At 46.4% G+C, this 25,262-nt stretch overlaps 1 protein-coding gene across 9 annotated transcripts; it reads left to right on the forward strand.

The window, feature by feature from the left end:
• The first annotated feature begins 78 nt into the window (after positions 1 to 78).
• On the forward strand, positions 79 to 25,262 carry DESI1 (desumoylating isopeptidase 1). 9 transcript variants are annotated; one of them, XR_007413736.1, is made up of 9 exons: positions 192 to 416; positions 10,476 to 10,593; positions 11,623 to 11,726; positions 13,006 to 13,027; positions 14,383 to 14,452; positions 16,923 to 17,032; positions 17,715 to 17,837; positions 23,135 to 23,306; positions 25,059 to 25,262. XR_007413736.1 is itself a non-coding variant. In XM_049115796.1 (9 exons), exons 1-9 carry the CDS (start codon positions 329 to 331, stop codon positions 19,863 to 19,865), a joined length of 840 nt encoding a protein of 279 aa, XP_048971753.1. In that variant the 5' UTR covers positions 192 to 328; the 3' UTR covers positions 19,866 to 22,320. The 9 variants fall into 9 exon arrangements, 8 of the variants coding, with proteins under 8 accessions (XP_025314290.1, XP_048971757.1, XP_048971753.1 ...); XM_049115796.1 differs by lacking the exons at positions 23,135 to 23,306; positions 25,059 to 25,262 and adding exons at positions 18,698 to 18,808; positions 19,772 to 22,320; XM_049115799.1 differs by lacking the exon at positions 23,135 to 23,306.

Raw genomic sequence — 25,262 nt, forward strand, 5'->3', positions numbered from 1 at the left:
CGAAAGCCCCGCCCCCTCCCGCGAAACCCCGCCCCTCGCCGCCCGCCGGGACGGTAGGCACATGCGCAAGAGTGCGTCCCCGCCCCCGCCCTCTCTTCCGCGCGGACCCTGCCCGTCCCCGCTCTGTCACCTCACAGTAGTCGTTGCCCGTGGCGGGTGCGGGGGCGCGTGCAGCGCAGGGCCGCCTCTCCCCCGCCCCTCAGGCCGGGCCTGGGCTCGGTCCCCCTCCCCGCTCCCTCCGCTCCCCACCCCCGTCGGGTACGGGAAGGTCCAAGCCGCTGCCGGGTGCCTGTGAGGGACTTCGTGGCCGCCGCCGCCACGGGTCCCGATGGAGCCGCCGAATCTCTATCCGGTGAAGCTCTACGTGTACGACCTGTCCAAGGGCCTGGCCCGGCGGCTCAGCCCCATCATGCTGGGTGAGGGGGCTGGGGGCGGGCGAGAGGGTGCCGGGACGCCCGGCAGAGGTAGGGAGGCCTGGACCACGGCTCCGGGAGAGACGCGGGGCCCGGAGGATGGAGGAGAGCCCGAGGGGAGAAGGGAGAGGTCGGGGGCTCGGGCGCCTGGAGCCCCACTCTACCGACTTGACGTTCTGAATCCAGGAGGAAGGGATGGAGGAGTCACGCCCTCCCGCTGGCCACTCCGCGCGGTAGGGTGAACCGGCGCTGCATCCCGGAGGCTCCCCTGCCGTCCGCGGGGAGCTCTTTACACTCCTTCCTCCGCGCAGCGTAGGGGAGGGGAGGTTGCCTGCCGCGCGGTGCCCCGCGTGGTGAAAGGGACACTGCGGAGGAGATTCCCCGGGTGGCCCTTGGAGAGCCTTCCCTCGGTGCGAAAAGGAAACTCTTTTGCAGTCCCCGGGGTGGACGGGAATAGGAAGCCAGAGCCGCACGGGGGCCCAGGCACTGCTCCCAGGTGGAGGTGAAGCCAGGTCCGCTGGAGCAGGAACCCCAGGATTCATCAACTTCTGCCCTGACCATGCGGTCTTCCCCACGGGCTCTAAGTTCATTGCTTTTGCCCAGATGGTTAGAAAGCAATTTGAGAGGAGGATCGGATACTGTTGTGTCAGTAAGGATTAGTAAAGGAAGTAGATCGGTGGTGGTGCTCCGTGAAACTACTTAACTGCCGGGAGAGAAAACCAGCCCTCATTCACTGCACATCAAACCTCGTTATAACCCAAGTACCAAAATGTCTCACCTAACATAGAAATTGCCGAGTTTGTGATTTATTTCAGGTGGTATTGGGCAGGAAAAGATTCCAGGAATTGAGAAAGTGAACAGCTTTGGCAACATCCGTTTGAATGGCTAGTTTTTCCTGGCTTTTATGGGCGCCGTAGAGAATGTTTTAGTTCATCTCGGTAAGACAAGAGGGCAGAAGTCAAGTAAGCAAGGCTACTTTGGAAGGCACCTTTTCAGTGTTTTTGAGTTTCTGATGTATCATAGTCGATTAAACTTAAATCTCTTAACCCTGGGCCAGTGAATGGTTGCTCATATTGGCTTCACATCAGAATCACCTGGGATGCTTGTTAAAAATATAGATAACTTTCAACGAGTTTTGTTCGATGGAAATAGAGAAAACAAAGTTGGAGCAGTTCTTTAAATATTAAGGTGTGTTTGAAGCAAAGGATGTATACATGCTCATGTAGGCAGATAATTATCTAGAAGAATAGTTAAGAAATTGAAACAGTGGTAACTTACAGAAAGGAAAACTTGATGCCAGAGGGCAGGAATAGAGGGGAGACTCACTATAAACTCGTTTGTACCTTTTGAATGCTGTACTACCCATATGTTATCTATTCAAAATAAGAACATTTTAATTATACAGATTCCAGAGCCTCATCACACAAGTAGTAAATAAGAGTCTCCTGGGGTTTTGATCCAAAAAATCTGTATTTTTAATAAGCTCTTCAGATAATTGTTATGTAGCCAATCTATTGTTGGCTAGAAGTTTGGGCCTAGATCATCCAGTTGTTAAAATGAGTAAGGTAAAGCTGAAAGTAAAACTTACAAAGTCACCGAGGAAGGTGACTAACACTACACAGATTACATCAGTCAAGTTCTAACTAAACTTCTTGGAACGGAGCCATTATTTGGTTAGTTTGATCATAGCCACAATTGCCCTTAGGGCTCACTGCTTCATGATTCAATCGACAGGTTGTTTTTTTGAGTGCCTACTATGTGCTAGTCCATGTGTTAAGCTTAACTGAGGACAATATATTGAGCGAAGATGTTCACTACCATCATGGAGCTGGTTCCTGGGGAAAATATTAAAAATAGGCAAAGAAAAGAATTATATAAATTATTTCAAATAATAATCGTGATAAGTGCTAGGCTGTGCAAGAAGCAATCAGGGTGCTGAAATAAAAAGTAATAAGAGAAACCTAACTTTAAATAAGGGTATCAGAAGCAGTGTGACTTAAGTTGGGAATTTAAGGATGAAGAAGGTGTCACAAGGAGGGTGGTAAGGAAGTTATAGTGTTCTAAGCATAAGGGGGATCAATCTACCAAGACCCTGAGGTAGGATAGAGCTTGGCCTTATCCTGGAACTGAAAGAAGGCCCTTGTGGAATATCATGGGTGAAGGGAACAGTGCCATAACTGAAGGTGGAGTGGCTGGACCTGCCTCCTCCCTCTTTTTAAAAAAAGATGTAAAATCCTAAAAGCACCTCAGCCAAAAATGGGAACTTCACCAATTTGGCACATCTGACCACAACGGCATTTCTGAGAACATCACCTTGCCTGCAAATCTAATTCTCTCTTCTCTATCCCTTTTTTCCCATATTGCTTTTTATGCCTTTTGCAAAAGTAATGCAAGGATTGTCAAAGCTAATAGTCACTACTTTCTAGAGTTGAAAACTTGTGGAAAATGGACATCGCCTTACTGGTTCATCCTGTCCAGACATTACCAGTCTTCAAGTTGGGTATTTCCCAGTTCTGGGTAGCCCTATATTGATTTCCCATTCCTAAATATATTCAAACCTTTAAAAACTCCATTTGATTCTTGATTTTTGCTCTAACTTCCAGAAGCATATTAATAGCTAGCATTTATTGAGAATTTACCATGTGCCAGGCCCTTTTTTTCTGAGTACTTCATGTGTGTTATAATCCTCACCACAATTTTCTGAGGTAGGTCCTGTTATTCCATTTTTCATTTAAGGAACCTGAGATATAAGGTGTTAAGAAATTTGTCCAGCTCACACAGCTGGTAAGTGGCAGGGCTGGGTTAAAAACACAGGCAGCCTGACTCCCAGAACTCATGTTGTCAATCATTTTGTTATGCCACATCTGCTGTAGAAGGTGTCCCTTTATAATTTTTCAAGTTTGTAAAGGCATCTTTGGCCAAATGTTTCAAATCTGGATGAGAAGAAGATCTGGGTTCAATGTGTATGTGCCATAAATCATAGATTTATGATCATTCCTTAGAGCCTTGATTTTCCCAAACTAGGGTAATTCATCAGTTGTATCTTCTTATTCTTGTTATGACAGTTCCTCATTCTAAGACCCCATGTGGGGCAGCCCAGCCCAGGTGGCTCAGCGGTTTAGCACCACCTTCAGCCCATGGCCTGATCCTGAAGACCCGGAATCGAGTCCCAGGTTGGGCTCCCTGCATGGAGCCTGCTTCTCCCTCTGCCTGTGTCTCTGCCCCCCCCCCACATGAATAAATAAATAAAATCTTTTAACAAAAGAAAAAAATAGGCCCCCATGTAGCTCTATTACAGTCATGACGGGACTAGAAAAAGCCCAGTATAATTCTCTTCTCCCCCAAACAGTGTAGACTCACGGTTTTATGCTGTCCAGTGTCAGTCTCCTAGAATTGCTTTCCATAAAGGTATTTCTGGTCCAGTGTCCTTTAATCACCATACAAATGGTCCCAGATTTATCCTTAGCGTTCTAATAGACAGCTGATTACACCTCTTTTTCATAATCTACCATTTGCCTAAGATAATTAGTTATTATAATTGTCCTTTAAGTTCCTCCTTTTAATAATTTTGGCCGTTCTCTAAGTTTCATGACCTTTTTCTGTACTAAAGTAATAGAAATGCAGAGGTGTTTTTTTCTTTTTTAAATTGTGGTAAGAGTTACTTTATACTTGTTGATTGTTTTCTAAAGTTTTGTGTTCATCGATGTATCCCAGGATTACATACCCCCCCCCCCCGCCCCTGCAGGATTACTTTTTTTTTTTTTTTTTTTTTTAACAAGCCTACCAAAATTGTTCTCAGGTTTAAAGACATAGGATAGGGATCCCTGGGTGGCGCAGCGGTTTGGCGCCTGCCTTTGGCCCAGGGCGCGATCCTGGAGACCCGGGATCGAATCCCACATCGGGCTCCCGGTGCATGGAGCCTGCTTCTCCCTCTGCCTGTGTCTCTGCCTCTCTCTCTCTCTCTGTGACTATCATGAATAAATAAATAAAATCTTAAAAAAAAAAAAAATAAAGACATAGGATATAGAACATAGATATTTATTTTTTGGCAGAATGCAATCTAATGAATATTTGAGATTTTACTCTATACTCAGTTCATTGCTTAATTCTATAATACAAATAGTAATGAAATAAAAAACATGAATTCTGAGGGGCACCTGAGTGGCTCAGTTGGTTAAGCATTTGCCTTCTGCTCAAGTCATAATCCTGGCGTCTTGGGTTTGAGCCCCATGTTGGGTTCCATGCTCAATGGGGAGTCTGCTTCTCCCTCCTTTTGACCCTCCCCCCAGCTCATGCCCTCTCTTACACACACACTCTGTCTCGCAAATGAATACATTAAAAATCTTTAAAAACAAACAAACCATGAACTCTGTCCTCCAGTTTATTTGACTAAAAATAACAACCATACACATGCAACATTAGAGAACAGCATAAAAGAGATTATAACTAAGATGGCAGAATGAGCAAGTGGTAAAACAGTTATTTTAGATTTTGAAAGAAGAGGGAGGCCATGGTGGGCTGGATGTGTCAGAGAGACTTCAAGAACCTTGAGCTGCTTGGAAGGCAGGGACTCTGTCTCCTTTCTCTGTATGTCCCCAGTGGCCAGTCAGAGTACAGGTAGTCAATTATATATATATATATATATATTTTTTTTTTTTTAAGATTTTGTTTTATTTACTCATGAGAGATACAGAGTGAGAGAGAAAGGCAGAGACACAGGCAGAGGGAGAAGAAGCAGGCTCAATAATATTTTTTTTTAAGTAAGTTCTAGGGTGTCTCAGCAGTTGAACATCTGCCTTTGGCTCAGGGTGTGATCCCAGAGTTCCAGGATCAAGTCCCACATTGGGCTCTCTCCATAGAGCCTGCTTCTCCTCCCTTTTCCTATGTCTCTACCTCTCTCTGCGTGCCTCTCATGAATAAATAAAAATCTTAAAAAAAAAAAAAAAAAGTTCTACACCCAATGTGGGGCTTGAACTCATGACTCTGAGATTGAGTTGCATGTTCTACTAACTGAGCCAGCCAGAAGCCCCACAATAAATATCAATTGTAGGAACAATTGAGACTTGAACTCAGACTTGAAGATTACATAGAATTTATTTGAATCTGAAGGAGTTTTTAAACTTTTAATGCCATCTATTTTGTTTTAGATATTTATTGTTCACTGTGTAAACTACTTTATATCTATCTAATGAATTAATTTAGTAATCCTGAAATTTCATTCTGGCAAAATGAAAACTGATGCATTTACAAGGCCCTTTTGTGATCCTTCTGCTTTTCTCTCCACCCTCACCTGTCTCCACATGCTCAACAAAATCAGCAGGAGCCTTTCTCCACTGGATTCCATAAGAGAATTAAGCTCTAGGGAAAATGATTTGAGTAACTGTTTTCTCAATTCTGCCAATAGATACCTTAGGGCATGAGGGCTTAATGCTTTTGCAAAATCCTGGTGGAAAAGGGCTGTACTCCTCAACAGGATGTAAAAACCCATTTAGCTCTTTTTCAACTTTTGGCTTTTCAAAGGCTGTGCCCTCTCCCCAGAATACTTTTGTTTGGCTTGGCTAACTTCTGCTCATCCTCGAGGTCTCAACTAACATGTCACTTCCTCCAGGAAACCTTCCCTGACCCTTACCCCACAAATCTTGGTCATGTGTCCCTAGTATGTGCTCATGACATCCTGTACTTCATTTAATAGCATTCATCATTCTGGTCTATAATTTCTTTTCTCTTCTTTTCATTTCTTTTCTTAAGAGAGAACACCTGCAAGCAGGGCAGGAGTGGCAGAGGGAGAAGGGGAGAAGGAATCTTAAGCAGGCTCCATGCTCAGCACAGAGCTGGACGTAAGAGCTCCAGGTCATGTTCCCGAGATCACGACCTAAGCTGAAATCAAGAGTTAGATGCTTAACCAACTGAGCCACCCAGACGCCCCTATAATTGCTTATTTTCTCGTCAATGTACATACCCCTAGAACTGGACTGGAAGCTCCACTGAGCAAGAACTCTAGATTTATCCAGTCTAACACAGTGATTGGCGTTCAGTAAATACAGCCTGGCTGAATGGTGGAGAGTTGCAGACCTACCTCAGAGCATTGCTACAAGGCCTAATGACATCAAACAGTGATCAAAAGGGAACCCTCTCAGTACTGAAGAAAAGAACTCACAAGTCAGTTATTTTTATACTGGGAAAGAATCCTGTAGTGGCTCAAAGGAATTCCAGCATTAGAATATCAAGTAGTAAAAAAAAAAAAAAAAAGAATATCAAGTAGTTTTAAATGTACCTTTTTTTTTTGTCCATTTTTTTTTTAATTTTTATTTATTTATGATAGTCACAGAGAGAGAGAGAGAGGCGCAGAGACACAGGCAGAGGGAGAAGCAGGCTCCATGCACCGGGAGCCCGACGTGGGACTCGATCCCAGGTCTCCAGGATCGCGCCCTGGGCCAAAGGCAGGCGCCAAACCGCTGCGCCACCCAGGGATCCCTTTTGTCCATTTTTTGTACCTTTTTTTTTTTAAAAAAGATTTATTTATTTATTCATTCAGAGAGAGTGAAGAGAGAGGCAGAGACACAGGCAGAGGGAGAAGCAGGCTCCATGCAGAAAGCCTGACTTGGGACTCAATCCTGGGTCTCCAGGATCACACCCCGGGCTGCAGGCGGCGCTAAACCGCTGCACCACTGGGGCTACCCTAAATGTACCTTTTTTGAAGATTAAAATACCCTCTCAGTTTTTCACAATGTACTACATTTGATTTTGTGATAACCTTTCTCTGCCTGAAGGAAGGGAAAACCCTCCTGCCAATTAGGCATTTTTTTTTAATTCTTTACAATATTGGCACAGAGGCCCACTTATGTTATACAAATGTTTCCTTTTACCTTTTTCCCACCTAGATTCAATATTTATCCAGTGGCCCAGAGAAGAGCAAGCTGATTTTTTTAAGTTAACATTAACCCCTTCATATAATCTGGAAGATGCTGAGCCAATCAGAAGATTAAAACACTGCCAATTAGGAGTGCCTGGCTGGCTCAGTCAGGGGAGCATGGGATTTTTTTCTCAGGATTCTGAGTTAGAGCCCCCACATTGGGTATAGAGATTATAAAAATATAAACTTTAAAAATGTTTTAATAAAAAGAAACATTGCCATTTGAAACCACTATCAAGGAGTACCTGCCTGGCTCAGTAGGTGGAGCATGGGACTCTTGATGTCGGGGTTGTGAGTTCAAACCCCATGTTCAGTGTAGAGATTACTTAAAAATAAAATCTTAAGGGATCCCTGGATGGCTCAGCGGTTTAATGCCTTTGGCCCAGGCGGTGGTCCTGGAGTCCCAGGATCGAGTCCTGCATCAGACTCCCTGCATGGAGCCTGCTTCTCTCTCTGCCTGTGTCTCTGCCTCTCTCTCTGTCTCTCATGAATAAATAAATAAAATCTTTAAAAAAATAAAATAAAATCTTAAAAATAAATACACTATCAATAACACTGTATATTAACTATACCGGAATTAAAATAAATGAAAACACTATCACTGGAGAAATTTGGGAGGTGAACTAGGGTTATGTTTGACTGCTACTTGTGCAGAGGACCCCGCTGGCCCATCACCAAGTAGACATCTGTTGAACACAGGCAGTATTCCAGATGCTTATCTGGAGCATGTCTTACAGCCAGCGTGGATGTCTGTGTGCTCCGTCCATGTTAATTGATGAGGAGGTGGATGGTGAATTTTTCTCCTTGGCTTTTTTTTTTTTTTTTTTTTTTTAGATTTTATTTTTTTTATTCATGAGAGACACAGAGAGAGAGAGAGAGAGACGCAGAGACACAGGCAGAGGGAGAAAGCAGGCTCCACGCAGGGAACCTGACATGGGACTCGATCCTGGGTCTCCAGGATCACGCCCTGAGCCGAAGACAGGCTCTAAACTGCTGAGCCACCCAGGGATCCCTGGCCTTTTTTTTTTTTTTTTTTTTTATTCGTAAGAGACAGAAAGAGAGGCAGAGACACAGGCAGAGGGAGAAGCAGGCTCCATGCAGGGAGCCTGATGCGGGACTCGATCCCGGATCTCCAGGATCACATCCTGGGCTGAAGGCGGTGCCAAACTGCTGAGCCACCGGGGCTGCCCTCCTGGTTTTTTTTTTTTTATATACTAACTTAACTCTTATAGTCAGTGGAATGGTGACCAGTGCAGACCTCACTCCACATTCTTTGTTACTCATGATGAAAACAGGACTGATATCCATGTCTTCCATTTGTTTTCATGCACATACTTCAGAGGCCTTGAAATCAATGCATTAGATGTGCTAACAAGCTTGGAGACAAGCAGGCATCTGACCCACCCACTCTCTGGCCTGCTGAGGAAATCCTAGTGGGAAAATAATCTGCTTCTGTAGTGTGCTAAGCCTAATTCATGTTCCCACATGGCCTTGTGACCTAATTCAATCTCAAATCACCACCTCCTACTCAACCTACTGCTACCTCAGTATGGCAAAAAAATTTTTTTTAATCAGTTTAGTTCTACTTTCCAATCCCTGTCGGCCCTATGGAGGCCCTTGTTCTTTTCCTCCCCAAAACAGGCTGTTTCTACTTGAGCTGCTCCAACAAATACATCGTCATATTGTGTTTTTCTTTCTTGCTTCTATGCCGGACCAACCACGCATCTTTATTTACCTGTTTGTAAAATGATGTTAATAAATACAAACATTTGCCCTACTCTACTACACGAGGATGTTGTGAGAATAGGATAACTGTGAAGGAGAGTTCAGATTAAGAAAGGATGTAAGTCTGCTCGATCCACATTTGAAGATGCTTGTCCTAAATGGGTTACCATTCCCCTTCAGCATCCAGTGTGTTTCTTCTTATCTACTTCTGTGGAATTTCCACTCATTTTGGATGAGGGCAGAGCCTGCCCCATAGTCTTTTGGGGGCTACCCCAGAAACCCCAGTCCAGAACCCCTCTGTCCATTTGTGACCTTGTCAGTCAAAGTAGCAAGTCTTTTAGTGAAAAGCACACCTGTCTCCTAACTGGAGGACAGAACTCAGCTACATTTTATTTTCCTTGTTATTTCATTTAGCCTAGCAACACAAACACAGAGTTGAAACATTTATATGTAAAATAGACACAGTATTTCATATTAATTCCCTAGGTACTGAAATCTCTTCTTAGATCTTACCACCAATCCTGAGGTAAAATTTATCTTTTGGAGGTCTTTATACCCTTTTCCCCAAGGCCATTATACCTAATATAGTTTCCATTTATCAAACTTCTGGGTACCACACACTGTGATGCTTTATTTTATCTTACTTTTGGAAGAGGGGAAGAGGAGTAGAGGGAGAGAGAATCTTTTTTTTTTAATATTTTATTTATTTATTCATGAGAGACACAGAGAGAGAGAGGCAGAGACAGGCAGAGGGAGAAGAAGCAGGCTCCATGCAGGGAGCCCGATGTGGGACTCGATCCCTGGACCCCAGGATCATGTCCTGGGCCAGAGGAAGGCTCTAAACCGCTGAGCCACCCAGAGATCCCCAGGGAGAGAGAATCTTAAGCAGACTCCCCACTGAGCACAGAGCCCAATGCAGGGCTCGATCTCAAGACCCTGAGATCATGACCTGAGCTGAAGTTAAGAGTTGGACACTTGGGCAGCCTGGGTGGTCAGGGTTTAGTGCCACCTTCAGCCCACGGCGTGATCCTGGAGGCCCAGTATCAAGTCCCACATCAGGCTCCCTGCATGGAGCCTGCTTCTCCCTCTGCCTGTGTCTCTGCCTCTCTATGTCTCTCATGAATAAATAAATAAAATCTTAAAAAAAAAGTTGGACACTTAACTGGCTGAGCCCCCCAGGTGCCCCTTTATTTTTTTTTAAGATTTTATTTATTTATTCATGAGAGACACAGAGAGAGGCAGAGACACAGGCAGCGAGAAGCAGGTTTCATGCAGGGAGCCCGACATGGGACTCGATCCCAGGACTCCAGGATCACGCTCGGGACTGAAGGTGGCGCTAAACTGCTGAGCCACCGGGGCTGCCCTATTTTTATTTTTATTTTTATTTTTATTTTTTTAAAATTTTTATTTATTATTTATGATAGTCACACAGAGAGAGAGAGGCAGAGACACAGGCAGAGGGAGAAGCAGGCTCCATGCACCGGGAGCCCGACGTGGGACTCGATCCCGGGTCTCCAGGATCGCGCCCTGGGCCAAAGGCAGGTGCCAAACCACTGCGCCACCCAGGGATCCCCCTATTTTTATTTTTTAAGTAAGCTTTATACCCAGTGGGGGCTCAAACTCACAACCCTGAGATCAAGAGTCTCAAGCTCCACTGACTGAGCCAGCCAGGTTGCCCCCACACTGTGATGCTTTATATACATTATTGTTTGTGGTCACAAGTCTCTATTGAAAAAACTGAAGTTCAGAGAGGTTGAGTAAACTTGCCCAGGATCTGCTGCTAGCAAGAGGAGAAATGAGGGTCTGAATTTGTCATATTTTTAGCTGCCTCTGATGACACTGTAAGCAGCCATCAGTGGGTCGTCATGGAGGGGCCATGGTCTCTTTTGTCTCTTCCAAAAAAAGAATTAGGTTAAATGTTATCTCATTTAAAAAGTTTTCTTAAAGGAGCAAGATACTCATTCCATTTATGTCCTAGGTAAATTACAGAATAACTAGAGTGGTTTATGCAAAGGAAGCATATCCTCTCTCTTTCACGCGGTACTTAGAATTTCATCCTTTAGAAAGTCACCAGGCAGATACTGAAAGCAACGTTTAGCAATTAGTAATTGTTAACATGAAGTTATAAGCAAAGGCAAGTGAGTAATGTCTGATAACGTTCTCACATCTTTCACTGCCCTTCCTCGTCATCCTTAGCACTGGCATATAGTATCTCCCATTGACTACTGCACAGACCTCACTCAGTCTGCTGTCTCTATTGTCCGCCCTCCCGTTCCTCTTCACCTACAGTTCCCTCTCTTCCCTCTCTCTCTCTCTCTCTCTCTCTTTTCTAAGATTTTATTTATTGTGAGAGAGTGAGAGCATGAGAATAGGGTGAGGGGCAGAGGGAGAAGCAGACTCCTTGCTGAACAGGGAGCCCAACAGGGAGCAGGGCTCGATCCTGGGACTCTGGGATCATGACCTGAACCCAAAGGCAGACACTTAACTAACTGAGCCATCCAGGCTCCCCTACAGTTCTCTTTTATTTTATTTTTTTTTAAAGATTTATTTTTATTTATTTATGATAGAGAGAGAGAGGCAGAGACACAGGCAGAGGGAGAAACAGGCTCCATGCCGGGAGCCCGACGCGGGACTCGATCCCGGGACTCCAGGATCGCGCCCTGGGCCAAAGGCAGGTGCGAAACCACTGAGCCACCCAGGGATCCCTACAGTTCTCTTTTAAAAGACATAGGTGTCTTTTAAAAACGTGGCTCTGAAAAAAATAAAAAAAATAAAAAATAAAAAAAAAAACGTGGCTCTGATCAAGGCACTCTACCATCTAGCAACCAAGAAGGCCCCCAGAGTTTAGGGCAGCCTTCTGTCCAAGCTGACCCTATTTTTGCCAGGGCACCTGCTGGCCGCTTTTCCTCCGAGAGTATCACCATCACTGTACTCTTTTCTCTAACCTTTCTTTATCCCACCTGTGTGTTCGGACATACTATTCCTTCTAGCAGAAACGTCCATTCCTGCCTGTACTTGTTCCCTGGTTGAATTGCAGCTTGTAAAGGTAGTTCCTTATCTTTATCATAGTAAGCATCTTATTTTTACCACTGTGTAATTTTCTACCACTCTATGATTAGAGCCTATCAACATTGTATTTTACTTAGCTATGTGTGTCTTTCACTTGATCTTAGCCAAAAGGCCAAGAAGCGATGTATGTCTCTCTTTCCATTTGACTTTGGGCTTCTTAAAGGCAAGACAGTGATCTCTTCATATTTTCCTATTTTCATTTCCATACCTAATACCATTTCCACCCATATGGAGGTATAGAATACATTTGCATTGACTATTCAGGTGGATGACAGTTGTTAGGTTTTGCTTTGTCATTTCCTGAAGGATCTCACCTATGCTCAATGAAGAAGTAGATGATAGCTTTTTTATACCATTGTTCTACTGTTATCTGTATATATGAGACAAATTAAAAAGGCAAAGTTAAATTGACCCTGAAGGGGAAAGAAAAGCAGACATAAAATTGGGGTACATCCATACCAGTGTTTTTTTATCTTGCATTCTGATGGATGCTGATCACTTTTCAACTTTCTTAACACAGCACAACATACCTGTATCAGGATCTAAGGACCTTATTGGAGGAGAATTGCATTCCTAGAAAGTGCCCCAAGAGGTTTATGATGAGTTACTTTTTTTTTTTTTTTTTTTTTAAGATTATTTCAGGGAAAGTCCAAACAGGGGGGAAGGGCAAAGGGAGAGAGAATGTTAAGCAGACCCCAAGCTGAGCGAAGACCTCAATCCCATGACCCTGAGATCATGACCTGAGCTGAAACCAAGAGTCAGATGCTTAACCAACTGTGCCCCCATCCCAGGTTACTCTGGGTTTAAGCCATGTTCTGAATTTACTCATGCGGGGAGGCCATTTAGTCTGGTTCCAAGTGGCTAAATCTCTTCTTTTCTCCACAGGGAAACAACTGGAAGGCATCTGGTAAGTTGGGTGGGACTCCTTATGTTGATTGGCTGGTTTATGAAACAAAGCTGTACCTGTGCACTTCAGGTTCCAGACTGTGGCTTCCAGCTTAAAACCCAGCTCTCTGTATCATAAAACTTACAAGTTCTTTTTTTTTTATTTTTTTTTAAAGATTTTATTTTATTTATTCATAGAGACAGAGAGAGAGAGAATGAGAGAGAGAGGCAGAGACACAGGCAGAGGGAGAAGCAGGCACCACACAGAGAACCTGACGTGGGACTCGATCCCGGGTCTCCAGGACCACGCCCCAGGCTGCAGGCGGCGCTAAACCACTGCGCCACCGGGGCTGCCCAAAACTTACAAGTTCTAAAGCAGTGGTTCTCAACCAGGAGTTTTGTGCCCTGACCTCCCACCCCAGGGACATTTGGCAGTGTCTAGAGAGATTTTTGATGGGTGGGTGGTGGCCAGAGATGCTGCTATAAGCATCCTAACCATGCGCAGGACAGCCCTTCATAACAAAGAATGGCACTAGTGCTGAGGTTGATAAAACCTGCCCTAAAGAAAGGCAGAATGATGTCATGCCCACCCCTAACCAAGCTTTCTAACTACAGAAGTCTCAAGGGTCCCACATGACTGTCTTAAAACACATCAATCAATCAATCAATCAATCAATCAATCAAACACACATCTACTTTGGTCTCTCTGTCCTGGATCCATCCCTGTCAGACAAGATGGTGGCTGAGCTCTCAGTTCCATTAATGAGGAAACCATAGGTCAGTATTCCTTCTGGACTCCTAGAGCCTGCTGACATCTGGGATGACCAGAATGATCCTTTGCTTTGTTTGACTCAAACCAAGTAATATGAGCACTTTTGCTTATCATCTGTTCTTGCCCTCAGCATAGTCCAGGTTGACTGCTCCTGTTAGTTTTAAAAGCCTGGGAACACACCTTGGTCTACAGAGCTTTATTCTACTATAGATTTGTCAGTATCAGAGTGATTCTAGGGCCTCCCCTCTCTGCTGACATGACCTAAAGCTCAAGGAGGACAGTTCTGCCCCCAGGGACATTCAATAGTGTCTGGTTGTCACAACTGAAGAGGTGGGTATGGGGATGTAGGGGGGCACGATCCTGCTAAACTGCCTAGAATACACAGGACAGCCCCCCAGCCAAGAATTCTCCAGCCCCAAATGTTAATGGTGCCAAAGTTGAGAAACTGAATCTATGATATTTATGCCTTTGGTTAGTTATATAAGTTATTGACCTTGTAAGCCCTATCTTTGGGTAGAAATTACTCTCTTTGCAAGGTGGTATTTGCTTTTTCTCAGACCAGTTTTAAGAGTTCTGACTTCTCCTATCTCTTCTCTGCATTGCAGGCACACCTCCATAGTGGTGCACAAGGATGAGTTCTACTTCGGCAGTGGTGGTATCTCCAGCTGTCCCCCAGTGAGTGACTTCCCCCCACACCCTTCCCCAAGGTTCCTGGGGTTCCCATAGACCAGGAACTTTGCTACCACTCTGTATGTCTGGCTTCTATCCCAGTGGATGTCAACCTATGGCATAGTTCCTCATAACTACTTTAAACTCAACTCAAGAACACCCTTCCCAAGCCTCTTCTGTGTTCCCTCAGCATTTGTGGGTCCCTCTGGGTCACACTGTCTGTGATACAGTAGATCAGCTGTTCCTGAGTCTCTGTAGGGAGCCATGTGGAAGCTCCTTTTGAGCTGAGACTATGTCTTGCTCTCTGCCCTATCACCAGCTCCGAGCCTAGCTCATAGAATGAACTCAGCCAATGTTCAGCCAAAGGAGGAGCGTTCTGAGAGGTAAAGTGAGTTGCCTCAAGTTATAGGGCCAGTAAGTGGCACCAATGCTAAAAGTCAAGACTCTGTCTCCAAAGTTCATGCACCTTTCCAAAAAATTGGTCTCTGAGCTATCAGAGTTTTCACAGGAGGTGTTCAACCAGAGACCAAGCCATGCACTCATTTTGATACTCATAAATGGAAAGTCATTCTTGGTTTCTTCCTCTCACTGGTTCCCTACCTTTTCTGGTAAATCCTTCATGAAGCCCAGTCAATTCTGCCTTGTAAATGAACCTTAAATCAGTCTTTTTCTATCTCTTCCCATATTTCCATCCATGCCACCCTCACATCTCAAGTGGACTGCAGCAATACATCATTCCTCCTTAGTCAGAACTCTGCACAGGGAGGCGAAGTGATCTTTTTCTTTTTCTTTTTTTTTTTTATTTTTTTAAGATTTTATTTATTTATTCATGAGAGATAGAGAGAGGCAGAGACACAGGCAGAGGGAGAAGCAGGCTCCATGCAGGGAGCCTGACGTGGGCCTCGATCCCAGGTCTCCAGGATCACGTCCTGGGCTAAAGGCTGTGCTAAACCGCTAAGCCACCCGGGCTGCCCCCGAAGTGATCTTTTTCAAAATGAAAAACTGACCATGGCATTCCCCTGCTTCAGTCAGAACTCTTCCCCACTGCTCTTGGAATAAAACCCAGCAAGCTCAGCCTGGCCCCCGGGCCCCATCTGATCTGGTCTCAGTCTCCCTCTCTGACCTTTTTTCAGGTTTTGCCTTTCCCCACTCCCACCCCCTTCTCCTTCCTAGAACATTCCGTGGACATTGAAACCTACCCTCTCACTTCAGTCCACCTCCCTGATCCTTGACCTGGTTCTGCCTCTCCATCCTTCAGATTGAGCTCAGTGTCAATTTCTCAGGCAAGTCTTCCCAGACCCCTCAGACCAGAAAGGTCCCCTGTCATACGTACTGATGTCATTCTGAACTTTTCCAGCAAGACCCTCATTGCAACTCATAATTATGCATTGGTTTATGAGATTTTTTTGTCTGCCATCCCCGCTAGACTATAAGCTTCACAAGGGCAAGGATCTCATCTATTTTGTCCATATCATACCCCAGTGTCTAGCATAAGGCCTAGCACATAGTCTCAATGCATGTTTGTTGTGGGTGAATAATAGGGGGTCGACTAGTGACCTTCCAGTCTCTTGTAATTCTGAGCCCACTATTCTTGGACGATCTTAATTATCCTGCTCACCATGCTTTCCCCAGTGCCTAGAACAATGTTAGGCACACAGTAGGTGCTCAATAATTATTGCATGAATGATTGATCTTTTCAGGGAGCTCTGCTCAAGGAGTGCTCTCCCTTATCCCCCAGCTCATTCCCAGCTCTGTCCTCCCCAGTGATCTGTTGCTTCACCCTTGGCTGGTTCCCCCTTGGCCTCAGTCTCTCCTTTGATCTGCTATGGCAGTCTGTTAACTCGAGGGTTTCTATAGGCCTTTCATGGGCCATTAAGTCCTTGCCTGGGGAACCCTATCACCATTGTTAGATTAGACTCACAGATCAAAATAGAACTGAATTATGGAAGTATTTGCCAGCCTGCCAGATTTCTCGGAGTCCTTCACATTTTCCCAGTCTTAGAAGGAACATCAAGTGTGTCACAAGGAAAAACTGGCTACATCCACTTAAATACAGGCATAGAAAGCTGGCCTGTTGAGCACTAACCATTTCTGGTTATCCTGTTGTGCCCTTGGGATCAGCCACATTGTGGACAAAGGGAGACTTCAGGTTCTGGATTTCTATGTTTTTTATCAACCGGATGAGTAAACAGCTTCAGGGGTCTGACCAGCCAGAGACTCAGCTTCCCAGGGCCCTACCAGAAACAAGTAGCCCAGCTTTTTTAGCCATGCCGCCAGCATGTGGCAATGGAGAGTTAACAGGAAGCTCTAAGCCATTGCAGCCTTGATACAAATAGGAACTAGCCCTCTCATCTCCCCTGGGTGCTCTGAAAGATAAACGTTGGAGCAGAGCGTTTGTGGTCTTCCATGGGAAGCCACATGAAAAAATTCAGTGGAGATGGTGACTTAATGATTTTCTTTGGGTTGGCTCTTTTAGGGAGGGACATTGCTTGGGCCCCCAGACTCTGTGGTTGATGTGGGGAGCACAGAAGTCACAGAAGAACTCTTTCAGGAGTACCTGTCCTCCCTGGGGGAGTCTCTGTTCCGGTGAGTGGAGACATGGGTGGTGGTTAGTTGTGTCTGTCCCCCCACTAGATGATTGGCCCCAGAGGGCAGCCACCAGGTCACATCCCCTAGAGCACTCAGCACACACAAAGTCTGGCCCAGTATTTGTTAAATAGATATGGAGAAAAGGCAGCCCTGCCACGGAAAGAGCTCAGCATCGTTCCAAGGCAGATAGTCCGTCCCAGCATAGCTTCTGCCGAAACTCTGAGGGAAGGAAGGGCTCTTTATTCCTCCTGCTTAAAATCAGCAGCTGCTGCTCTAAACCCATACTGGGCACATGTCTTGTCCTGAAAAATCAAAAACGGGGTTTGCTGAGGAGTCGGGGTGATATGTGAACTTGAGCGGGTTTTCTCTTCTTTTTGAGAAGCTTTAGACAGTCATAGTAGTGTTCAACTCTAACCCTCAAGCTCTGCTTCTGTGAATGTAAAGATTTTCCTGAGACCGCAAAGGAGCCATATATTTTGATTCCATCCTTCCCTTACAAAATCGGTGTCTTACGGTCCAGAGTGGCAAATCCAGCAGTCCTTTTGGAGTGTAAGAGAGAAGGAAAATGCTAGCCCTCGTACTCAGCTGTGCTCACCACGCCATTACTGGGTTTGACTTATCCCACATATGGTTCACTGCCCCTCTGACATGTTCCCCATACCTTTTCCACAATGTATAGGAGAGAGGCCTACAACATCTTTGAAAACAACTGTAACACCTTCACCAACGAAGTGGCACAGTTCCTGACTGGGCGCAAGATCCCTTCTTACATCACTGACCTTCCCTCTGAAATTCTATCCACGTAAGTGGCGTCAGCCTCTGACCCTGCCCCTCGGATCCCTGATCATGGTCAGCACCACTTGGCTGACCCACCTCTGCCCTTCCCTGCTCTCTTCAGAGTCCTCCCACTACAAGTGGGCCCTATCAGGATGGCACCAGCCAACATAGAGGGCCCACCCTTCCCTCCAGTCATTGGTGCTTGCCTGTGTGGCCTTCACCATCCTTGAACTTAGGCCAGCTCTACCCCAGCCTGAGTGCAACCACAGAACTTAGAAACCCACTTGTCACTGGCTCCAGCATTGGTACAGATCCTGGCATCTGCCTTTCACCTTGTTCATGAAGCAAGCCACTGCTTCCCAGAAACAGTTGCATAAAATGCCACTTTTTTTTTTTTTTTTTTTTAAGATTTTCTTTCTTTATTAGAGAGAGAGAACAGGGGCAAAGGGAGACGGAGAAGCTGGCTCCCTGCTGAGGAGGGAGCCCAATATGGGACTCCATCCCAGGCTTCAGGATCATAACCTGAGCCAAAGGCAGACACTTAACTGACTGAGCCACCCAGGTTCCCTAAAATGCAAATAGACAAGCAGAGGATAGATCAGAGATTTAGTAGGGTGGTTTATGCTGTAAATGTCATTTGTTGGTCTTTCTTCCCCTGCACCATGGGCCCTTTCATGTCCTTAAAGACAACTTCCTACTGGCCTTCATATCTTGTAGTGCACAGTCGGCCCTCAGTTGATGTTTTCTTCAGGAACATGCTCTAGCCCCTCCCACCCTGATGTAGTCTGAGCTTTGTGGGGCATCATCCAGGCAGTGTTGCCTAAAAGGACACACGCACCCAAACCCGTCACACCCTTCCCTTCCTTTGCTGTTGATTATGTTCAGGCAGCCCCTACCCACTCCAGGACCGTATCTGTCTGCTAACTCTGACTCGGTTTCTCCTGAACTGGGGCCCTGTCCAACGAAGATCCTGGCAGGTTTAGCAGGCTTGGCAAGGTGAGCTGTTTATCACACGTGGGTAGGAACCCCACTTGCGAAAAACTTGCAGAGGAAATGGGACTGCCATGTCCAGCTGGTGGGGAGAGCCCTAGCTCCTGGCCCTGGCCTTGTCTGCCTGTTTCCTGGTGGGCGTGTTGAACACCACAGCCTCACTAAACGATCTAGGTTATGGTGCCCTAAACAAATAGAAGTAGTTGAAGAATGTTCTGGTTGTTATTGTTTGATGGGTGGAGTTCCAGGACTTGTCTGAATAAGGGCTAATGTATCCTGATTTCATCTGTTTATGCTTGAGAATCCTTCATTGCCTTTGAACCTAGACAGGATTTCCAAAAATGGCAATATCCACTGAAAAAAAAAAAAAAAAAGAAAGCCAGTAACTGAGATGTGTTGTGGGCACCCTGATTTAAGGTTCTAGGAATTCTGGAAAGTCTCTAAGACTCCAGTATTTACAGTGTTCTTTCCAGCTAAGCTACTCTGAGCACAAACAGGGGAGAGGGGGCTTTAGAAAGTGGCATTAACGGCTTCTGGCAACCTGCAATTGTTGATTTCCCGAATATCCCCTGCACTCCCTAGAAGATACCATTTTCATATCCTCATTCCTTTGCCTCAGCTTCCTTCCTCAAAACTTATTTTTATCTTATACTGTGAAAATTAAAGATTCAGGTACTGAAAGGCCAGAAAGCTCTAGTTCCCTGTGCATTGCTAGCCTGTTTAAGCCATGGCTAACCAGAATCTGGCGAAGGTAGTAAAATGGCAGCATCTACCGAGGAGGGGGCCCCAGGGGTAAAAGGACAGAGCAGGTTGTCGTGAGAGCCCCTTGATGACCGTCGTGTGCGGGGTAGGTGAGAAAACTGAATGAGGCCATGGTGTCCTTCCTGGTGTGGCACCACCACCCCTGTGGGCACAGTTGTGACTGTCTGCACCCAGCCCACCCCAGCCCTGGGTCTCTTTTCTCCACAGGCCCTTCGGACAGGCTCTGCGGCCCTTCCTGGACCCCATCCAGATCCAGCCTCATGGAGGGAGCCCCATAGGCCGACCCAATGGCCAGAGTTAACAGGACTGCATGGGACCGCCCTGCCTCATCAGGGGCTTTTCCTTTTTAAACAAAACAAACCCTACCAGATTTCTATTTTATAATTTTACATCAGAGCTAACAACCAGGGGACGGCTTTTTAAATTTCCCAGGGAAGGAGATCATCAGGCTGCATGTAGGACAATGCTGCTAAGATACAGAACAAAATGCCATCCCTTCTAATAGTATTATACTAATTTATTAAGGCTGTCTTGTCTGTGAGTTCACTTTTGACGCTGCTTCCTGAGCGTCCTCCACACTGGAGAAAGGGAGGGGGTTTGTTTAAGCAGAAGGCAAGAGGCACAGTTTGGGGGAGCCCCAACCTAGCACCTCTTTGCAGAGAATGCCCATGCTCTACCCAGGTTGTTACCACCTGTGGGACCCAGGTGAGTTTTACAACCTCTGTGAAGTGGCAGTTGCAACATCCCGGAAGCAGTTACTGTCTGGTTTTTAAATGAACCAAAGGATTTGGTGGTGCACCTGGGACCAGTTTCAGGATGACTAACCAACCTAAGTGAACTCTGTAGCTGCAACCTCTCTCACCTTCCCTCCCTACCCCAAGCAAGGCCACGGGACCAGGGCTGGAGCAACCGGAAGCCTCAGGATCAAGGGAGAATGACAGCAAGTGTCAGGCCAGAGAATACAGGATAAAGCCATTCTTCCTTCCACCTACTGATTGCCAATCCTCTGACATCAATTTTGGAGCACCTGCCTTGCTGCCTACAGGCTGCTCTTCCTCAGCATAGCTCACCTGATAGTTACTGAAGGTTTGGGCTGGAACGGCAGAGACCCAAGCTTCATGTCTACAAGTAATAATGTAGGTTATTTGCAGTCACTGTACCTCCCACCCCACCCCCCAACCAATATGCAATATTTGGCTAGGGACCAAGGGGAAAGGACTCCCTGCTCTAGAAAAATATCCCTGACATAGAAAGAATAATAATGCAGAATCAAGGTGGCAAGAAAATTTCAAGTTATTTTCGATAGATTTTTTTTTTTTTTTTTTACATTATCCTCAATGTGTTTTGAAGTCACATGTTATTTCCATTGTCATTCTGACTTCAAGGATTCACTGTTGAGAGCCTGACTGGCCATTTTCCTCATGAGTTGCTGCCAGGAGCTTATAGGGAGGGACAGTCTGGAGATTTCTTATCTGGAGAGGCTTTCAGATTCCTTTTCTTCACATGCCTCCCTTAAGTTAGTTTTTAGGGGAGTGAATGTTGGGGAAGGGACTTAGAACTGCCAGGTGTCTGAATCCCAGCCCTGGCATCTGTGCGCCCCTCCTTGCCACAGCTCCTGCCACTTCTCAGACTTGAATTATGTTCTCTTTTCTGGGGTCTGGCCCATAGCAGGTGCCTTTGCTCTTCAAAAAGCTGCTGCTCATCTCTGGCCTCATCTCCTCCTGTCTCTGCCATTAGTCATAGCAGTTGGCACCATTGGGGTCTTGGCTAGAGGAAAAGATGGTTTTCTGCCTTAGTGTTTGCCTGTGACCTGACCAGGGGCACCTCCACGGTAACCAGCTGTGATGTCAAGCGACATTTTGGAGACCAGAAACCAGCAGGGACTCTTTAATGTAGACCCATGTGCAGAATTGGGCTCAAGGAGGATGGGTTTCAGGCTAGGTTTCTCTTGGAGGGCAGCTCATTGGTTTCTCTTGTTGGGCAGCCTTCTCCCTGCCTCCCACCCAATTTCTGTCCTTCTCCAGCTTGCCTTGCCCGGGCCTCTTTTCCAGGCTCCTGCTCCAGGCCTCTCTCCTCAGAACTCAGCTCTCTCCAGAGGGCACTGGGCATCACAGGCTGCTTCTCCCTTCTTCCCCATACCCAGGCTCAACTGGCTGCATTCCTAATAGCAGTCACTCCAGACCCAGTAGAAGTTAGCCAAACTGGCTACCCTAAGAAACTAAGTCACTCGGTACATTGAAAGCCCCCCCACTCCATGCCCAGCAGCCATTTGTGCCAATGCCTGTGCCCTAAGGATTGTGGGGAGAGATGGAGGGGCCAGCCAGCTGTCTACTCAGAGTGCCTCCAGGAAGGCAAGCTCACTCTCCCCACCCAAGCCCCCAGCACTCATTTTGGAAGCCTGGGATGAGGCTATGACCCCCAACCCCGTCCTCATACTTCTCGGTCAATCCCAGAACCCCAGAAGCATGCTCATTGTGACCAGCTAGCTCCACACAGGTGTGTGAGGCAAGCAGAGTGAGAAATGAGCCGTGTGTAATCATATCCTACACTGGACACCTTCAGGGAGGTCCATTGGTTTAAAGGGACAGAGAAGGTGGAGGGATGAGACCATCACCCCCCTCCCCAAAATAAAGCTATACCTTTGAGATTTCCTTTTTACCCTTGAAGTCAAACTAATAACTGTGTCTAGTACGGATGTGTTTGCTGGTTTTCTTTGGTGTTTTTTCTAATGCAATAAACTCATTCTGCCTGCTGCATTTGCGTCGTGCTTGAAGGTCTGGGTATGCGTCCAACATAGCCAGGCTTCTGTCTCCCTCTGAGCTTAACTTTGCTGAATCTGGATATGCTGCCTTTGCTTGTTTGTAAGCCTTATGGTTAAGAAGTGACAATAACAGGGCAGCCCCGGTGGCGCAGCGGTTTAGCGCCGCCTGCAGCCTGGGGCGTGATCCTGGAGACCTGGGATCGAGTCCCACGTCGGGCTTCCGCATGAAGCCTGCTTCTCCTTCCTCCTGTGTCTCTCCCTCCCTCTCTCTCTCTCTCTCTCTCTCTCTCTCTGTGTGTGTGTGTGTGTGTGTATCATAAATAAATAAATAAAAATCTTAAAAAAAAAAAAGAAGTGACAATAACAGGGATGAACGTATGACTTTCACCATTGGGTTACAAAAATAGGGAAAAGGCCCAGAGAGAATATTACTTGCCCAATGTCACCTTGTGGCTGGTGGTAAAGTAAGACTCAGAGCTGCATCTGCTGGCCCCAACTTCTGAGATCTTCCCCCAGAGGACTCTGGCCACACCAAGAAGTGTTTACTTCTGCTTTCAGTTTGGCTATAGGCTGGGTTCATGGCTCCAAGGCTCTCTCCCCACCTTGTTACCATGAGCTCCTTAAACACATGTGGGGGTGGGTAGGCAGCTCTCTGAGTGTCCCCTGGTACAACCAGACAGCAGCGTGACTGCAGGTGTCTGTAGATTCACTTGACCTACTTTGAGTGAGCAATTTCTACGGGCTGAGCCCATTCTAGGTGCTGTCACATGCAATGGGCTTGAGATGTAGATATTGGTCTCATGTTACAGATGGGGAAGACAGACGCAGAGAAAAAAAGTTGTCCAGGTGGCAAATGGCTGAGCCCTTGAATCTAGACCATGTTCTCACCACCGCACCCGTGAGACCTCACTGTTGAGGCGCTGTGTCTTTCCAGCATGCTAGCTGAAGAATACAGTGCTGTCTCTCCAGAGGACACAGAGGGTAGGTGGATTTGGCTGACATTTTCCCCCTCAAAGCTGGCATGTTCAGAGGCAGGAGTCCTTAAGAGTGCCTGGGTTTGGGCAGCCCAGGTGGCTCAGCGGTTTAGTGCTGCCTTCAGCCCAGGATCCGGGGTCTCCAGGATCACACCCCAGGCTGCAGGCGGCGCCAAATTGCTGCACCATCGGGGCTGCCCCTAAATAAATAAAATCTTAAAAAAAAAAAAAAAAAAAAAAAAAAAAAAAAAAAAAAAAAACAGTGCCTGGGTTTAAGTCCTAACTGTGCCACTTGGGAGCCAGTTTGTTAGTGTCCTTATCTGTAAAATGGGGTAATTGGTTCCTGTGTCCCTGTGAGCCAACTCCGTGCAGAGGCCCTGACCATTCCTCTCTGCTGAGGACCGTTTACACCATGATGCAGATGTGTACTACCTGCTTGTGGAGAAACTGGCAAGTGGTTTTACCTTTAGACTTTGTGACTCCTGGCAAGTCAATTGAGAGGGTTCATCCATCCCCCCAAAGGTTTACCTGGGAGCCTATTGTATGGAAAGTACCCCTGGGCTCTGTGTTAGAGATGCAGTGGTGAGCAGGACCAACAAGGCCCCTGCCTGGCAGGGGTTCTATTTTGGGGATGTGAGGAAACAGAGGGTGGAGAAGTTTGATAATCTCAGGTGGCATAGTGCTAGGGAGGAAATAAAACCTGGTGGTGGCGTTGTGTGTGAATGGGGAATATGTTAGGAGGTTGGGGAAGTCATGTGGCAAAGTGAAGTTTAATCTGAGGCCTAAAGGACAAAGATTAGATCTGAGAGAACATTCCGGGCGGAGGGAGCAGCGGGTGAAAAGAACACTAGAAGGACTGAACAGACACCAGAGTGGCTCGAGCATAAGAGCCGAGGGGTGATGGAAGTGGGGAAGGTGGAGGGCCTTGTAGGTGGGTTTGCTATGTTGAGAACATGGGTTTGCTATGTTGAGAACAGACTGGGGTGGGGTGGGGCAAGAGGAGCCGCAGAAAACCAGGGATTGCAGGGGGTGGGCGGTGGGGTGGAGGGGGAGTGGAGTAGTCAGTTAAGAGGCAAGGTGTTTTGAGTACCTGCTAAGTACCCGGAGCTGGGAAGAAGCAACCTGTTGCCCAGGTATTCAGGGTGCAGGGAGGAACGGACAGCCCCTGGGAAGCAGGGAAGGCCAGAGCTGTGGTGACTGCAGAGCCACTCACTGTCTGCCTCTTGCCCTGCATCTGCGAGCTTTTACTGAGCTACTCCAGCTTTGATCCGGGGTGTGCTTAAATATCTTGATTCTTAAAAATATTTTATTTATTTATTCATGAGAGACACAGAAAGAGAGAAGCAGAGACACAGGCAGAGGGAGAAGCAGGCTCCATGCAGGGAGCCCGATGCAGGACTTGATCCTGGGACCCCAGGAACACGCCCTGGGCCAAAGGCAGGCCCAAACCACTGAGCCACCCAGGCATCCCTGCTTAAATATCTTTTTTTTGGGATCCCTGGGTGGCGCAGCGGTTTGGCGCCTGCCTTTGGCCCAGGGCGCGATCCTGGAGACCTGGGATCGAATCCCACATCGGGGTCCAGGTGCATGGAGCCTGCTTCTCCCTCTGCCTATGTCTCTGCCTCTCTCTCTCTCTCTGTGACTATCATAAATAAATAAAAAAATTTTTTAAAAATATATCTTTTTTTTCCTGCTTAAATATCTTAATTTGTTTTTTTCCAAACTGATTTTTTTTTGTTACAATATTATATATATTTAGAAAATGTAAGCAATCAATGAAAGTCCAAAGATGAGAGGAAAAAGTCATCTGAGGGATCCCTGGGTGGCGCAGCGGTTTGGCACCTGCCTTTGGCCGAGGACACAATCCTGGAGACCCGGGATCGAATCCCACGTCGGGCTCCCGGTGCATGGAGCCTGCTTCTCCCTCTGCCTATGTCTCTGCCTCTCTCTCTCTCTCTCTCTG

This window comes from Canis lupus, chromosome 10 (genome assembly GCF_003254725.2).
Source record: "Canis lupus dingo isolate Sandy chromosome 10, ASM325472v2, whole genome shotgun sequence".
Classification (NCBI taxonomy): domain Eukaryota; kingdom Metazoa; phylum Chordata; class Mammalia; order Carnivora; family Canidae; genus Canis; species Canis lupus.